We start from the raw sequence: 18492 nt of genomic DNA on the forward strand, positions 1-18492 counted from the left end.
ATCAAATCATACCTATTAATGATCAACACATGATTTTCCTTATATGAATTAATTCGCCATTTCTCCAAGGTATAGGTCAACAGAACCTCCGAATAATGATCAAATTAACTTGTATGTTTTTTTACTTGGGTGTAATAAATTTGATGCAAACACTTTTACTTAAAAAATAATAAAATAAATAATGCAGGGCTTACAGCCTATCCACAGCTAAGTAGTAAATAGCTACATGTTTTTTTAAGGGGGGAAAAAAACCTGATTTACTGTTCTGCTTTTTTTCTTCAAAGTTAAATTCATGAACTAAAAGGAAAAATGCTACAAAATAGAAACTAAGGACTATGATGATGATAAATGTTTTTAAAATGAATGAACTGAATTATTTCTGGGTGAATTTTATTTCAGGGTAAGGACAAACCAACACAGAAATAACCAAATAGAAAATATAGATCAAAATAATCAGATGGAGCTCTCTGTCATAATTCTTAATCTCTCTTTATTGCATTAGAACATACATTTCTCATATATATCTATATATATTTTATAAATGTGAATTTGTACACTACAATCTTTTATTGTAACATGTTAGAAAATACTCGTAACGCTCCAAAAACATAGCACTAAAAACAGTTACCAAACAATGATTATTACATTTCCTCGTTTTGTTTTGGCCACCAAGAACATAGAAAAAACAAGATGGCAGAGATGAAACTCTTGATTCGGAGGAGAGGAGGGGAACACTGTCGGACATAGGCAGTTGGACCATTTCAGTTTTGAGTGGCAGCCATTTTGTAACCAAACGGACAGGGATGAGAGGAGGAAATGGGTCTTGTCATCAACGGGTACAGAGAGGAAGAGAAGATATGAGGGGTGAAAGCGTGGTGAATGGTAAGAAGCAAGCACATGGGAATGCTGGGTCTCTTGTTACTGTCTGAATAAGAAAAGACAAGAGGTGAAGGGCCTGATGAATTCAGACAGAGCTAACAAAGTGATATGATCAAAATATCTTTAGGAAGCACCTGCAAACAAACAAACTTTTTGGTGCCTTATTTGTTGCAGTCATGTTTACTAGTAAATTAGACAAAAAAAAAACCCAATTTGGTCTCATTTCTGTATTTGTGAGCTGTGGACAGGGTGAAATTTAGTAAAACTTGTCTGTTCTAAACATATTAAGAATAAGAGTTAAGCATGATTTGGTGTAAATAGGGTGTGTGTACGTTGACTGACAGGTGGGTGCACTCTAGCTGTTTGCCTGGAGGATCAACTGAAGACTAGCTGTAAAGCAGCTGGAGTCTGAATTTCCAATATGGCCACCACCTTTTTTTGGGCGTCAATGTCAGTTCAGAAACCAACGGGTTACGCCCACAGTCCATGATTAAAACACATCACACATCCAATTTACGGATAACTAACCACAATATTTCTGAAGCTGTAATGGTGCAAGTTTAGTCATTAGAAACTAGCAACAGTTACTTGGAACTTGCAGTAGACTTTGGGATGGCATTTCATCAAGTTAACAAAGAGCTGGTGCTCTTCAATTCAGATATAATCGGATGGTTTTAACTGAACTAGTGAGCAGCAGTTGGAAAGGATTACGAGTTTGTGACAGCTTGAGGAGCAGGGCAGATAACAATATTATCTTTTATCAGGGAGGTTTGGTTGTGACACAAAAGACAAAGCAAGCAAATGGAGGAAGAGACAAGTTGAGATCCGAAACAGGAAAAGCAGGGACAGGAGTGATGGTGTAGTAAAGCCAGGGGGTGAGTGGAGGCACAAGTTTATCTAATGCACACTCACACACACACACACACACACACACACACACACACACACACACACACACACACACAGAGCAAGGCTTAAGTTTTAAAACTGATCGCTACAGACACAACAACCGGCACTGCAGGATTTGCATGTGGGATGGCCAGAGGGGGAGGAAGAGACAGAGGGGACATGAGGCATCAAGGAAACATTGTGTATGGTTCAGTTCCCCTTCAGATAAGTCCAGAACAAAAAACAATTGTCTATTTTTTAAGTAGATGAGAGGGAAAACTGTGATTGTCCTCTTGAACATACCTCCCCTCCTCTTCTCATGTGCACTATTCCTGTCTTTTCTTTTATCCTCCTCCTCCTCTCACATGCGCACACATACACACATAACCCTGTGACCATAAAGGACAATTATATACACATACACATATACACACACTCTCCCACACACAACACACAGAAACACACAAACAGATACAGACACATTTTTGACCCAATAACACAGCGGACTGGTTTGTTAGCAGGAAGCAGAGGATTGGAAAGTGCACATGTTGATCATAGCAGAGCATAAAGCTGGTTGGCCAAGCACACAGACACGGCAGTCTGTTATTGATATGACAATCAGTGCTACAGTGGCAAAATACAGTTATACCAGTACAAAAATCAACTCTGCAATTTTTAAAATGAGACTGCATTTTTTTCCCATTAGCCCGAGAGGTGTTTCCACATTACCTTCAAGTCTAATCTACAAAAGGCGCAGGGTAGAGTGAGAAAAATACAATTCAAAAACAGACATAACTTTGATTATTTGTCTAAAGAATTTACAGAGCTAAACAGATCAAGATTTGCTAGTTCCAGATTTGAAAATATGACATTTGTTGCTTTTTTCTATCTTAAATCCTCACAAAACCGTCACGTGTTAAATCCTACGTCAGGAAGAAACATTTTCAGAGAAACTGGGATGGTATAATTTTCTTTCATTTCTAAAACAATTTTTTGAATTCATAGAATAATGAAATCATATTACTTAAAATGTAAAACTATTTAATAGCTTTTAACAGAGAAGTTAAGCATATGCAATCTTATTTCTTCCACCTCAGTGCACTGTGGAGCAATACTTGGAAAAAGTACCTGCACATTTAAGACATGTCATGTTTCCTTCCACCCCTCCTCTCCCTCAGTGAGTGGTGTTATGGTGTTGAAGTGTGAGGTCCTAAGGCAGTATCACAGTACAGTCCATAGAGAAACAACAGCAGTACAGAATTACACTGGCCTGCCCAGAACCTTACATCGAGATCAGTTGTGACACTGAAACAATCTGGATTCAAATATTTTTTAAAGCCTCCAAATATTTAGTTTGGATCTTCCAAAACGTAGTTGTTGTTTAGTGAAGTTTGTTGACTTGTTATCAATCAGTTGTTACACATTCAAATCTGTAAGAAAAAGGCGGGACAAAAATAATCTAATAATATCTCTCTTGTTGATACTGATATCTCTACAGGCTAAGGCACGTGCCATGTTAACACATCACTGGTTTGAATCCAGCTCATGATCCACTGTTACAGGTCATCTTTTGCCTTCTGCCTTTCACACTCCACTGAGGACACTGAATATTCCAATGCCTCACAATGTAACCTTAACGCCATGGTGGAAACAGAGTTAGTGAAAAATGTTGACTGGCATAGTAGAATAAGCCAGAAACCTCAAAGTAGTTCAAATGACTGCTTTGAAGTAGCAAGTTTCATTAGCTAGTTGTGTAGCTAGCAATCTAACTTTTTGGATACATAAACATGAACATTCAAAAAGTGGACTGATGGATTTTAACATTACCAAGTAAAATAATATCAAATTTTGTTCTTGAATTTATGGATTTGATCTTTTGTTATCTGAATATAGTTTTTTTTTTTTCCTTTACGACTAATCGCGGATGATACACTCTTCTTGTGCTTAGGGAATAAGTGGTTAGCACTCTAGATGAATTATTTTCATAGTGAAAATCAACATTAAAAATGTTTGATAAAAACAAATTAAGCAATAAAAAAACTGAATGTTATTGAGAGACTTAACATCAGTTCACTCATTTCTTGCTTTGCTAATAAGGCAAAAGTCTTTTCATTTAAGAATTCATACTTGTTGTGATTTCAGTGGAGTGTGAAGTGATTCAAAAAGACACTCCCATGGTAAATGTTTACAGAGCTGCAAAGGGACGTTGGAGAAGTGTCAGGTCTCCTTTAACAACCTCTTGAGGCCTCCAGTAAATTCAGTGGCACATCTTTCTGATACAGGGTTCTGGGCCAGAGCTGGGCCGGGAACCGTCCGGCATGATGTGGGCTGGTTCTGGCACTCAGGTAGCCAATTTTTCTGGTTGTTCTAGCACAAGTTAAATCTACCTTGGCAGCTCCGACAGCTCAGGTTGCTAAGTTATCTTTGTTTTGTGATGAATAAGGTTCAACTACATACTATGACTATTAAACACTGACCTAATACTAACAAAGTGACACAGACTGGAGCTAGTAGAGCCTCCAGGAGTGCCAGATGCAGCCCAGAAGTCTCTGTTTTAAGTGATATTGTAGTGCGTGTGGTCTATAGTACAGTAGCATCAACACAATGATCCAACAGACAGATCAGATAGAAGATATCATACAGATGGTCCAATACAGTTATAGTACAACATCTATACATCAACTATACATTGTGCGTTTTTTTTTCCTTTGTTTTATTTTCAGGGGGTCTCGGGGGTTTGACTTGGTCACCATTACATCACTGCTGTAAGACGGGGAGGGGGTTGAAATACTGGTGGGCAGAGCCATAGATAAACAGTGCTACAGTCTTACAGTACCAGCAGTGTCAGCGCTGCAATCATGCTACTTGGCAAATGATGCGTAGGGCCATCGTTAAGAGTGCAACTGTGTCAAAATGAATCAGCACTTTACTGTTTAAAAAGATATAAAGCCAACTGGAGCCAATTTTATGGCTGTAGAGTGTGATTGTCTGATATGAGCTATCCCAACTTCAGAAAACACCTCTAATCAAGTGTGCTGAATATTTATTACTTGTAAAAAAGAAAACAATAGTAATGCTTCGAAAATCTGTTTTTTGCCATCTTTGAAGATTCAGTTTCTTCCCTCTCTGCATTGATACAGAATTGTTTAACGGTGGGCTTCACTACACCGGTGAGTATCACAATTCCAGGATACTGAAATTAGATAAGATACTATTAAAAGTCAAATTAATATCTGTTTACCAAAGCAACAACAGTTGAACCACTGGGCACCCAAAATGTGGTTGTTTTATCCTATTTGAATCCTAATCTGCCACACAGCACTTCTGCAGAAAAAGTCACTAAACAAAGGCCAACATTTGACGTACCATTTGTATAACCAAAACAAAACAATTCCTCTGATTTACCAAATATTTGATGGGAGGAGTAGCTCCCTGCAGAAATTGTGCTATATCTTTGTATTTTTTAACGCTCTTAATTTGGACATTTATAGCGACAGTCATCGTGCAGTTGTGTTGTGTGTAGCTGTGGTGATTTATTTTTAAAAACAACATCTTATTTTTCTGTTTGTCTTCTTTAATTTCATAAGCAGCATTCCCTCTCGCTTTCTCTATAGGAAACTCCACCACTGCTGCTCTCTCTCTTTTTTTTGCTCTTGTGAGCTTTAGGCTAAAAGTAAGGCCCTAGACCTGTTTCTTGAGCTTCAGTACTTTCAGTACAATCAAATTTAAAAATAATGGAGATCACATTAAAACGTGGTATTTAATAAGCACTGAAGAGTCTAACATTTTGACAGCCTCACTACATAGTGGTTCTTTTTTCTATATATTTTTTATGTGCGCTGATCGCGATGATCCTGCACGGGTAAGAAGGTGATTCGTATTCAGTTGATTTTATATTAAAATGTTCAATTGTGGGTTCAAAACTCAGCTAGTTTCCCAAAACCCCAATAATCCTCCTTCTATCTGCCTTTTTCTATTACCCTTATTTATTATATATCATATGCTCATGGATCTTATAGTAAAAAATATAACAGACTCTACAACTTTCAAAATTGCTTGTCAGACAAGAGGAAACAATGCCACTGCCACAGTCAAACCTAACTAAATGTTCTGTCTATCCATGGCTCTGGTTTGGGTAAAAGGTTTTAGGAGTTACAGGTAAAAGGTTCACAGGGTCAGGACACTGAGGACTTAAAGAGGTAAAGGGTGACGGGACTAAAGGGGGTTACAATACTAAAGGAGTTTGAGGAGTCTGGATGATGAGGTGTTGAAGTTTGGAGATGACAGTCAAGGTTTACATTGATGAGAGATTTACCGAGATACAGGATTTGAGAGATTTATGGGTTAGTATGAGTCTTATGGCTCCGTTATGTTAGGATATGACAGTGGCCTCCGTAACTATAGCAGGGTCTTCTATGTCCGCTTTACTTTGAACCATCCTCAGCTCCAGCTGGGGTGGACTGGGCCTCCGACCAGGACCTGCTAACTCTGAGATAAAGACAGAAAGAGAGAGAGGGGCAGGGGCAGGTGAAAAAACAGAGACAAATACAGATTCAGTTGTTTTAAGACATTAAGACATGAACACTCAACCTTGTTGTACTCAATCAACGTGGAGGTTGTCACACATGACAACTTCAACCCTTTTGGATTTTTCTAGGTACTTTATCCATAACCAACAAGCTATCTTGCTGATGATTCAGATGAATCAGACATTTGAATTTGGCTCTCTTTTTGATCTGTTTGTGGTATTTTTTTCTGAAACACTGCTCTAATTTGTTACATTTAATCAAAGTCAGAGCTTTGGGTGTTATATCAAGCCTACTCTTCTTACCATGAGCATAAGCAATGGTCCTCTGGATGACATGGTGCATCACTGAAAAAGTCTTCTCACAGGCCATCTGTAAAACACAAGAGTAAACCCATCATGATGTTTACTTCACAGCAGTAGGGTTTGTGTTCTTCCTTAAAATGAGCCTGAGCTCTTTTTTAAACAACACAATTAAGTTAGGTTTAAAAAAATAATAAGCTTGAGCATGTTTAATGTGTCAATAGAATTACATTAAATCAAATTAAAATTTGAAACTAGAATCACATGTTCATTAGGCTCTACTGATCAGAAGTAGTGTTAGTAGTCAATGTTCTAAGCTTTGTCTGACTCTGGAGCACCTTGTGGTTTTCAGGCATGCTCTGAATTCTCTTAGACGATAAAAGCACTGACTGTGTGCAGAAAAGTGCCCAACATAATTTTTGTTGTACAGGCTGCTGTCCTTAGTCTGAAATCTGTCAGAGTAAAATGTTTCATCTTTTCTATTTGTAGGCTGCAATAACTTCATGAAGTCTTTCCCTTTCCTGAGGTTTTCAAATGTTTCAAGAGAAATCATAACAACTTTAGAATTTGCTGTATTTGAGTTATACGGGCTCATATGTTTCATTCATCTGAAGTGTGATCTGGGCCTCACAGAAACCAAAGTGTAACGCAAGCAGTGGTGTGTTTTTACCTTTAGGTCATTAGGGTAATGGTGTGTCCACGCTAGCAGCATAGCAGCAAATAAATCTCCAGTTCCTACAAAGACGGCATCCACTTTGGGCACTTCTATTCGGACTCTCTCCGTCGTCCTGCTTCCATCGGGACGAACTGAACATCGAAGACACAAAAGAGTTCACTTTGGTTGTTTGGTCTTTCAAATCATTTTCACGAACACTAAGTTAACCGCAGCCTACCATGGCGCTGGCTGCCTAATGACACCAGGAAGCGGTCTCCAAGTCTGGAGGGCAGATCAGAGGAGGTGATGACCACTGTGTCAGGACCCATAGCATGAAGAAGGTCCATAACCTGCAAACAAGCAGTGAGTGAGATACAGGGACATTTACTTATATTACAGTTAGTACAAAGAAATGCAATATGTCTACATTTATTAACAAAAAGTCTCACATGATTGTTTGATGAGCTGTTTGGTCTATTTAGTGTCAGTAATGTTGCAAAATGACAGTCACAAATGGCATGATCACGTGTTCTCTTTTGTACTCAGTTTAATTTTAGAGTTAAGAAGCCAGAAAATATAACACTGATATAACTGGAATCTTAGACGTTTAACATTAGCTTAAAAAAACCATAACACTCACTGCAGCTCTATGACTATTTTGAACTTTCTCTAAAGCTCAAAAATACAGTTTTTTAGGGAAATTATGAAAATTAAGAAGGATTGAACAGTTAGTGAGCCATTACCTCTACAGCGTCTTTCTCTGTGGTGATATTCTTCCCCGTCAATAATCTAAAAAAAAAAGCAAACAAGTAACCATTACTAACTTTCTTGTTACAGAAACAGAAAATGACACTACTGAACAGAACAACAAGGAAGTTCCCATTCCAGAGTCCAAACAACATTCAAATAAAGGCTTGTTATTGAAATACTGGATCATTGACTCTTTTCTTACTGCTCAGTAGAATACACAAGTGCAACCAAATTAGCTCTATCTCTCTTTTAGCGATATAAAAAATCACCACTAGGTGGAGCAACTTGACAGTTAGCTGAAGAGAAAATGAGCTGACATAGTCATCCCTCTCACTGATGCTAAATATTAATGTTTTTCATAAATGCAGCCATCAAGTCTATTCAAGCATAAACAAAGCCAGAAAAGACTTCTTAATCTGAATGTTCTTCAAAGAGGATAATTTAAAATTAATTTCAATTTAACAATAGATGTTGATATCTTCAAAAACTCACACCAGAGACACTGAAATCAACCCTTTCACCCTGCTGCATATACTTGTAGCTCCATCAGAGCAAACACATGTTGGTGGCTTTGCTGCAGAGATCCTCAGAATTCTGGTTTGACTATTTAGTTCAAGATCACACTTTTCTTTTTTCTTTTTTTATTAAAGTTATATTTTCGGGCTTTTGTGCCTTTATGATAGGACAGCTGAAGAGAGACAGGAAATGTAGGGAGCAGAGAGGGGGGAGACATGCAGGACTATGGCCTCTGTATGTGGGGCACTTAGACCGTGAGGCCACCAGCGCCCCAAGATCACACTTTTCAATTGTGAGAATGTATTAATGCATTCAGTATATTTATATTTTGACTATATGTAGCTCTACACTCAAACAAATATCACCTTGATTTTTATCGTAAGGTTTTAACAAGATGATGTATGAAACATTTTCACACAGTATTTAAAATCTACATACCAATCTGTGTAAGAATCTGTTAAAAGGTGCCAAACAAGACAGGTAAGAGTGGAGCTGGCATCTATTTTAAGTTTATTCTTTTTAAAATGTATGACAGAAAGAGGTTAGGTAACAGCCTGAGTGGCATTACATAAAGATTATGCTCTGCTACTCTAACAGGTACACACTGTTAGTAAATCAACTGTGAAGGTAAGCTTTTTCTCAATGTGCTGAAAATCACAGACATGTTTTGGTAAGTATTATCATATAAATACAAATGTGCAAATACAGTATGAAACAAACACTTGTCATACTCACTCAGCCTCAAACTGGTTAGGAGTAATAATATCAGCAACAGGAACCACCTTGTTTTTATAGACCGGGTAAAGATTCTGAGGAACGTACTGTGGAAGGAGACGCACAAGTTAGACCCCCATAACCCAAGGACACACACACAAACAGAGCTTATAAACTAATCACACATAAACTAATAAGCTTATTAATTTTAACCTTTAGCTGATTTTTGTTTTCATGGTTTTAAATGATGAGCTCTAACAGACAGAGTATGATCTTAATCCCTGAAAAAGCGCCTGTCTGCACACACAGTGAATCACAGCATATACATGGTTCAGTCAGATCACAATAATCCATCTGTCAGAGAAATTAGCCCTGTAACAAACACTCACACACACACACACACACACACACACACACACACACACACACACACACACACACACACACACACACACACACTCAATAAACAAACACAAGGATGAACAGTGCAATTCTGTAACACACATTTAAGGCATAGAGAAACTGTGTTTAAAGTTCTTATATAATACTGTATATATTATCATATTATAATAACAGAAATAAGCAGCAACACAAGCAGTACACAGAGAATAAAGCTGCCATTAATCTCACCATAGATCCATGGTCACCGAGGACGGGGTCACAAACTGAAATGACAAAAACACATTCAGTCTCAGACGTCTCAGAAGTGAAGCTCTGAAAACCTTCACAAGACACAAAAACTGCATTAACAAGAGGCAGAGACACTGACTAGAGAAGTCTTTATTGTCTTCAAAAGTATGGAAACCTGTTGGTCCCTTCTCCCATGCTTCTCCCTCCTACTGATGTCCTGACATTGTCTGGGTGGGCTGAATGTGTGAGTGCTAACTGCCTAATTTTGCACTATATCTGAACTTTTCTATTCCAGTTTCCTGGTAAGAAGTCTACAAGAAGTCTAGGTGAGCTGATGAGTAAACACAGCAGGTAGCAATCTGGTACATCTAACACAAACGAGAGGGCAGGGTGATGACGTTCACGTTGAGCAGAGTTTTATTTCTTTATTGCTGCTTTTTACAGCTATCCTCAGTTTCCTTTTTTAAATTTTCTGCTGTTGTATCTGTACCATGGAAACGTCCTTGTAAATGTTTTAGTGACACTGACGCAGACACAGTCACCAGTTATGAAGACACCTCTCTCACCTAAACCAAACAGAGTGTATGTAGTTGGCACAGATTACCTCCTGCTGTGAAGTGCATGTGTGAAAGGCGAGTTCCTGAAAATATCAAGGCCTGAGTGTCCTGAAGACCTCCAGAAAATGTCAAACGTTTGTCTGCAACAAGGGGTCTAAAGGTCATCACAAGTGCATCTTACATAACTCGAGTCTTTCATTGTAGGCTCTACACTCAAAGCGTACATATGCATATTTAGACTTATAAAAGTGAGCATATGGAGACAGCCCTAATCAAATGTTGAGCAGACTGTGACTCAAGATGTGATTGTAATCTTCTATAATTAGAAGGTGCTTCTGGAATAGCTATAGCTCAAGACCTGCAAAGGTATAAATACTACAGCTGGTTTGAATGTTCATAATTAGTGTATCTATAATGAATGTTTGATACTAGGGGATATTTAAATGTGTTATATGATCATTATAGAACCTGGCTCAATTAAACACCTCAATATCTGCATCATAATTTTCCTCTGCCTTCAAAATGTTCACACCCATGGGCCACAGTCTGCATAAAGGTATGCACATTTTCACTAGGGCTGCAACTATCGATTATTATTTTGATTAGTCACGATTATTTGACTCAAGTACAGTGCAGTAAGTTAAACAAATTATCACTGATTTCTTACTGCTTCAATATAAGTATCTTATTAAATGAATAGTAATCTGCTTCAAAACAGACAAAAATTGGACAGATTTTTACAACTCAGAATGAACGCTAGTATAAACAGGAACAGAAAAGAGACAACATGCACCGGGCCGTAACAATAATAATATGTAGTCAATGTAATCAATTATGTCGTTGCAGCCCTCATTTTCACATCTTGTTTTTTTAAGATAACACTTTTTTTTTTTTTTTTAATTTTAAGTTAGATTTTGGCCTTTTTGCCTTTATTTTATAGGACAGCTGAAGAGAGACAGGAAATGTGGGGAGTAGACAGTGGAGGAAGATATGCAGGAAATGGTCGACCTGCCGGGAATCGAGCCGGCGATTCCTCTGACGAGGACTGTAGCCTCTGTATGTGGGGCGCTTAGACCGCTAGGCCACCAGCGCCCCAGGGAGATAACAGCTTTTGATTGTAAAGTAGAAAATAACTTTTAAGGCTCTGATTTGTGTGTACACTAAACGTATAAATGAGACCCAAAACAACAACAAACTAAGGGGCATTATGGCCACAGCACTGCAATGTTATCACCGTATAAACGTTTACCAGCAACTTCAATCTAGTTATTGCTTTTCTTTGCTTTCCTACAGAAGATATCAAGCTATTTGACAGCTAAAAGCTCCACTGTGTTCAACAAATAGTTAACCTTACATGCCCATAACAATACACCAGGCAGTGACAGTAGGTTTATCAGCGTCTACACTGAAAGCATCTGCCTGCTCGTCTCTTGCATATGAGGTTATTGTAAGCAGGTGACTTAAAAAAAACAGCACACATATGTGAGTCGTAAAGCCAAAACATTTAGCTTAAAGAGGCTAAAATGTTACAGGCGATGTTTATATAGCGCTTTTATCTACAGCACTTAACAGTGTCAGACAAACCATTTGGAGTAATGTGTATGTCAATAACAGTGCCTGTTATCTGTCTGTTAAGCAATGACAAAATGTTGTTTTAAATCAGGAAACAGTAGATCAAACATTGAAGGAAACGAGACCTTAAGACAATGTCGGAGTACTTGTCAGGTGTTGAACCTGTCGGGAGAATTGTGCAAATTATTAAGATCTCATAAGTCTCACAACGCCCGAGTGCACTCAGCCTCTGACATGTTTACAGTGAGAGGTTCTTAATGTTAGTCCCTGCTCTCTTTCTCTGTCAAAGCTGTGCTATTTCTCTCTTCTCTATGAATGGAACAGCTGATTAGGGGGAAACAGGACCACCGGAAAGGTGAATCATATCCTTTCATCATGACGTGATTACCTGCAATTTCTGCACCATCAAAGACATTGAGACACACATAGAGAAGTATACTGTAGGAAAGCCTGCTCCATCCACAAGAAACAGTACCTTGCTAGAGAAGAATATATAATGCATTTCCTCCATTTGTTCCCTTTTTTAATCATTTTTAACAGTGACAGGAATCTTTTCTTCTTACTATGTTCCAGCAAGTCTAACAGCAAGTGCCTTGATTTTGGTGAGACTGGTTTGTACAACATCAAATGAAATCTTTCTGAATGGAAAGAAGGAGGGCGACGTTCTGAGAGTTTGCCTGTGCAAACATTAGACCATGTCCTTGTCTAAATTTCTTATACATTTATACATACATAAATGTCCCACTTAATGAGAGTAGTATATTTCAGAGAGCCACATGATCTGTCATTTCACCACTGGCTTGATAAGCGTTTTACTTGCCCTAAAGCTCCACTAGTTCATATTCTTATGCTTTACAATATGTTTGCAATGGATCATTTGACCATAGGTAATGTGAAAGAGGGAATTTAAAGAGACAAAATTGAGGAGGGCAACTTATAATAATTGATAGGACGTATATAGCATTTTTCTAGATACTGAACAAGGCTTATTCCAGCAGCTGTTTTCATTCAAGCACTGGATATCAAATAAATAGACCTTTTGTATCCGAGACAGCTGATAAAAGTTAGTGATTAGGGATGTGTGCGATTAGTCAATAAAACATCTTCAACCTCACTAATTGACATCTTGATTTACTAATCAGTTAAACAAAATATTAATAATTCTATTAATGCAGGACCGAAATGCCAGTTATGTTGTCTAAGCTGTAGTGCAGCCATCAGCCACCAACAGTGGCTACTGCCACTATGCTGTATTACTCAACTACCTGGATGCAAACAAGCGCAGATGGCAGATGATATCCCATAGTATTTTGATCTAGAAAGAAACAATTTGACATTGTGTACCCGCAGACTGTGATTTCCTGTCTAGCCTTGTTATATAAATTTTGCTCAATGTTTTCTTACTTTTAGACTAGTTGATTAGTCAGAATTTAAATTGTTTAAACGACTAGGGAATGAGTCATTTCAGAACATCCCCATTAGCGATCACTGAACATAATGAAGCATGAGAGAGGCAGTTAAAGAGACAGATTAATGAAAGGAGCTGTACTGGTTACAGTTCACATGGAACATCAGAGGTACACAAAACCCTGAGTAATACAACAAGCAGGCCAATGAAATCAACAAAGGGGTCATGGTCTATTCAGAGAAAGCACATGCATTCTCGCTGCTCTGTGTCAGTCAAAAGAGATTTAAACTGATTAAAGGGGATTAGCTTGTTTAATTTAAAAAGCTTCTGCAGATTGTTCTACTTATGTGGAGCAGAGTATTTCACAGCTAGCTTCACAATCTCAGTGCCAGTACGAAGATTAGAGAGGACTAAACTGAGCCGTCTCAGTATTAATGTTCACTATTGGTCACGTTTTTATAAAAAAGCATATCTGGGTTGATCAGTAATTAAAGGTAAATTAAAAGGTTAGAAAGGTTGGTCAATTAAAAGACCGTATGATTTGAATCCTGTGTTACTGGATCATTGTTTATCACTCAAGAGTAACAAGTAGCCTCAGTGCACTGAATAGCAGTAACCACATAAACTCAGCCTGAACAACATCATGCTCAAATCATGCTGCTAATTCTCTACATCCAGTTACTCTCTGAAGGGGTCAACATCACGGCTGTAGTTTATTCTAAATTTAATGATTCGGTTCACGTTCTAGTTATGTTTCCTTTTGAGTGTTCTTGTGGCTGTGACTTTCCTCAAAAAATGTATCTTTGGTATAAAGAGTGGTTCTTACCGTACACCAGGTTAGGGTTGGCTCTCTTTAGCTCCTGAACAATGTCCACTACCATCTCCAAGAAAGATGTATCTCTGGTATACCCTGAACAAAACACACATACACAAACCCCAAAACATATTTTATATTTTCAAAACTTCATCAGTTTTCTTTTTTTTTGAGTGTTTATCTGTAGTTTTGCATTATTAATCTGTCCATTGAAGCAGTGTTCTGAAGGTGCTCTGCCTCTGCATGATGTGTGACCAAAGTAATGTGGATAATGGACTCTCAGGTGTGCTTAGAATCACAAAAAAGTACTAAAATGTATTTATAAATAATGCAGCAATGCACTCCCTGGAAATGGGAGTGCAGAGGAAAATGAATGCATGATAAAAAATTATAACAATTACTTTGGTTGAAACATCTGAATGCTAAAACATCACCCGAAGGTAAATCTTGACCTTGTGCTGCTGATGTGTATTCACCTGTTAAAACATAGTCATACTGGTGTACGTTGTTCAGTTTGATTCCTTCATAAAGCACATGGAGCTCATCTGCTGTCAACACCTGGCCTTTCCAATGAGAGTAACCTGCAGCCAGGAGACAAGAGGAGTTACAGAAATAACTGACTAATACATTTGGCAACTCTCTTCAACATCAAGAGACCACCACACACTCACCAAATACGTCGACATTCAACACCAGAGACACACATAGACTGATCATTAATTACTATTAAATTATCAAGGATTGAGAAAAAAGTTAAAAGTAGCTGCTTATTAATAGTATTTTTTATAAACAGAGCAAATAATAGATTGATTAAATATGATGTTGGTTAATTCAAAGTAGCATTTGTAGCAGTCAAAGTTGACTCAAACTACTAAAACATAAAAGTATCCCTTGCAGACAATACCATCAAATTCTAATGTTATTACATGTAATAACACAACATCCATAAGAGGAGGTTTTATGCCAGCGTATTTAGAGTTTGATCTTTTGAGTACATTTTCTCTAACCTCCTCTTTACTATAAGAATTCAACCTCTAGTGGCAGTGTGGAGCCTCGATTGATTTTCTTGTGCACATGATCAGTGATGTACAAAAACACCAGCTGCGATGACACAGTATAAAATCCCACCAATGGTTTCACATGATTTCACATATGATCTACAGGTGGCGATAATATACCATGGTATTATGGCGGAAATGCATGATGACAAGATGAAAGGGCTTAAAGCACATTGCTATTAATAGACTGGGCTGATAAATAGAGAATCCTGGAGCATGTAACATTATTGTTGATGTCCTAAGCGTTTGAATGGGGAGCATAAGAGGCGGAAAGCAATTCACTGTAGTACAGTTCTTTATCCTATCCTCCATCATCGTCAGACATAACAGGTTGTGAGATCAACTAGGAGTAAATATGGAAGTTGACAGCTAGAAAAAAGGGACTTGTAGATGATTTATGAGAAAGGTAACGCATTAGAAACATTGTAAAGCTTACAGGGATACAAACAATACATTTGCTAATAAAACATTTGTTTGTTGTGTAAGAAAACAACAAAGGGCATCTTACAGTATGACTTTTTATTGCACATTATTTTTTTTTAACAAGACCTTGACAATAAATCAATTCACAAATATTAAGCTAGGGTTGGTAGTCATGGAAACTAGCATGAATTTGAATGTAGCATCTTCTCAGGACTCCATCTAACCCCTTCCCCTCGGAGCTCCTCCAAAATGACGCCCTTGCTTACATGCATGAACGCCGCTGATTCATGACCATATGATCGTGGCTGATTCAAAAACAGTCCTCAGCACACTGTTACTGTTTTGCACCAAGTCAACTCATGTCTCACTCAGCGGTAAGAAAACACCAAAACATTATCACAGTGAAAGTTAAGAAACACAAACAAATATGGCTATTGTTAGAACTCACAACTGTCATGCTAGCATTATCCAGTTGTACCGGTGACACGATATCAGGAGAAAAGTTATAATACATATAATACATCTACATTTTCTGAAGTACAGTCCTGAGCAAAGCACCTCATTGGTTCAGAGGGGACAGGCCCGAGGTCGAGCGAGAGGAGCAGTAAATAGAGGCAGGGGAAGCAGAGGCAGGGGACGGGGAGTGCATGCTGGGGAAATGTATGCCCAGGAGGCGGGTAGAACGACAGGACGGGATTTGATTGGTTTCATAAATTGGACCCTAAAGTCGGGGACTGGTTGTTTTTTCCACAGATTTCACTCAGGCTGTAGATAACAGCTTTTTTTTCGCTCTTTTTTAGGAACACATTATGTATTGATTGCCATCGGGACATAAAGATAATTTTAACTAGTATAACAAAAAGTATAACTAAATCTGACTACAAACCCCAACTTTAAGATAAGTGTATGGTATCAGACTATCCTAAAATAAAGCTTTTATAACTTTAACTTGGGTACTTGTGACTCAGATCCACCACTTCTAACCTTAGTCTTCAGGTACCAGTAGCGTGTACTACCACTCATAAAGTGTAGAGTTTGTGAGAAACATGTGACACCTAAAGCTGCACAAGACTGAGGCAGCTGTAGAACAGTTTCTTAAAGTAAGAAAACAAACCGAGTCATGACATCAATTGCTCTTGTACAAAGTTACTGATTTCGACACATCTCTGCCAGCTAACACAGAAGCATCTTGTTAGTCTATCATGTGACTTTTTGTAAGTGAGTCTTTTGAACTTAATGAACTAAGAACAGAGAAGTAAAGTCTTTGCACTGTGACTCAAACCAAAGAAAACAGGCTTCAAGATTCTCAGGAAGTACACACACACACATACAAACATACAAACACACACACACACACACACACACACACACACACACACACACACACACACACACACACACACACAGAACAGCAGGTCTCAGAGCAGCAGGTAGCCACAGTGTCTGGTCAGTCATTGACAGAGAGGTGGGGGAACAATGACCCCTATCAAAAGACTCCTACAACATCATGTGAGGAGGTGTGCTGAGTTTGTGTGTGTGTATTATGTGTGTATTTGTAGATCTGGGTGTGTGTCTATGTGTTAAGTACGTAGTGTTCCTATATGGATGTGCCACAAATGCAAATCTAAAGCGTGCGTTGGTGCACGTGTGTCTGCGTATGTCATGTTTGCTGCAGGCCGATGATGTCGCAGCTTCAGGTGAGTCACAGCCAGGTCACGTGGCGGGGGGCTCTGGTTGCTAAGCAACAAGCCGAGAGAAAGCCAAAGGGGCTAAGAAAGAGAGATGAGCAGTCAGAATGCTGTGAGTGTGTGTGTGTGTGTGTGTGTGTGTGTGAGGGAGGATGAAGGCAGGCCTACAGATTAGAGCTGCTCTTGTCGTCATCATTTGCTGCTGTCGCAATTCACAGCGCCTGCTGCTGTTTACCGCTGCGTCCCGTCTCTCTCTCTCTCTCTCTCTCTCTCTCTCTCTCTCTCTCTTCATTCACTCTCTCTCTCTCTCTCTCTCTCTCTCTCTTTCACTCTCTTCACTCTCTTTCACTCTCTCTCTCCTCCTTCCCTCTCCCTCTCATCTCCTCTTCTTCCTCTCTCCTCTCCGTCTCCTCTCCTCTCTCCTCCCTCCTCTCCCTCCTCTCCTCCTCTCTCTCTCCTCCCTCTCCTCCTCTCTCTCCTCTCTCTCCTCTCTCTCCTCCCTCTCCTCCTCTCTCTCCTCCCTCTCTCTCTCTCTCTCTCTCTCTCTCTCTCTTCCTCTCTCTCTCTCTCTCTCTCTCTCTCTCTGCGTCTTTCTTTCAATCATCCTCTGTCTGTCTCTCTCATTCAAAAATATCCTGTCTCCCTCCCTTTGGTTCACCTTGTCTGTCCCTCTCCCCAGCCGCACTCTCTTTCTCTCAGATGCAAACGTCTTCTTCAATATGTCACACCAAATCCCATTCTTGCCTCCAAGAAATGCAAATGTTTTTCAATGCAGAAGATCTCACCAAACATGTGCTTCTTTTTTCAGGTGTCCTCCTGTGAGGTCATTGAAAAAAACCCCACAAAAGCACTGTAGATATCTTCACATCATCCTCAGGTGAATCACTGTCTGCTCTGTCATGAGGCAATTATGACAGTGTGAGCATTAAAATCTATCATCAGAATAGCCAGTCTTATCCTAATCTAACTGGTCTCTGATGGTACTCATAATGAATTTAGCTCCGGCTGGAAAAGACATGGGAATCCTGTCTAGGCCCCGTTTAAAAAAATACATATCCTTCATATTAGTTTCAATAGGATTGAGGGTGTGCTGATGCAGGGAGCTAAAGCAA

The 18492-nt window shown here is 38.8% G+C and overlaps 1 protein-coding gene across 2 annotated transcripts; it reads right to left on the reverse strand.

The window, feature by feature from the left end:
- Positions 1-473: 473 nt before the first annotated feature.
- pdxkb (pyridoxal (pyridoxine, vitamin B6) kinase b) lies at positions 474-18181 on the reverse strand. Of its 2 annotated transcripts, none has more exons than XM_034681850.1 (10): positions 18166-18181; positions 14688-14792; positions 14224-14307; positions 9861-9895; positions 9252-9337; positions 7994-8039; positions 7489-7600; positions 7266-7402; positions 6599-6665; positions 474-6255 (listed from the first exon to the last, which is right to left on the reverse strand). In XM_034681850.1, exons 1-10 carry the CDS (start codon positions 18170-18172, stop codon positions 6140-6142), a joined length of 795 nt encoding a protein of 264 aa, XP_034537741.1. In that variant the 5' UTR covers positions 18173-18181; the 3' UTR covers positions 474-6139. The 2 variants fall into 2 exon arrangements, with proteins under 2 accessions (XP_034537741.1, XP_034537740.1); XM_034681849.1 differs by lacking the exon at positions 18166-18181 and adding an exon at positions 17549-17612.
- Between the last annotated feature and the right edge of the window lie 311 nt (positions 18182-18492).

This window comes from Notolabrus celidotus, chromosome 4 (genome assembly GCF_009762535.1).
Source record: "Notolabrus celidotus isolate fNotCel1 chromosome 4, fNotCel1.pri, whole genome shotgun sequence".
Lineage (NCBI taxonomy): Eukaryota > Metazoa > Chordata > Actinopteri > Labriformes > Labridae > Notolabrus > Notolabrus celidotus.

What these genes read in the sequence shown, in the direction of transcription:
- pdxkb (XM_034681849.1), bottom strand. Translation starts at nt 17,576, where the DNA reads ATGATGACGACAAGAGCAGCTCTAATCT. An exon ending in GTATGACTATGTTTTAACAG is followed by an intron (nt 14,308 to 14,687) that starts GTGAATACACAT and finishes TGTTTTGTTCAG; the next exon opens with GGTATACCAGAGATACATCT. An exon ending in GACCATTGCTTATGCTCATG is followed by an intron (nt 6,256 to 6,598) that starts GTAAGAAGAGTA and finishes TCTTTATCTCAG; the next exon opens with AGTTAGCAGGTCCTGGTCGG.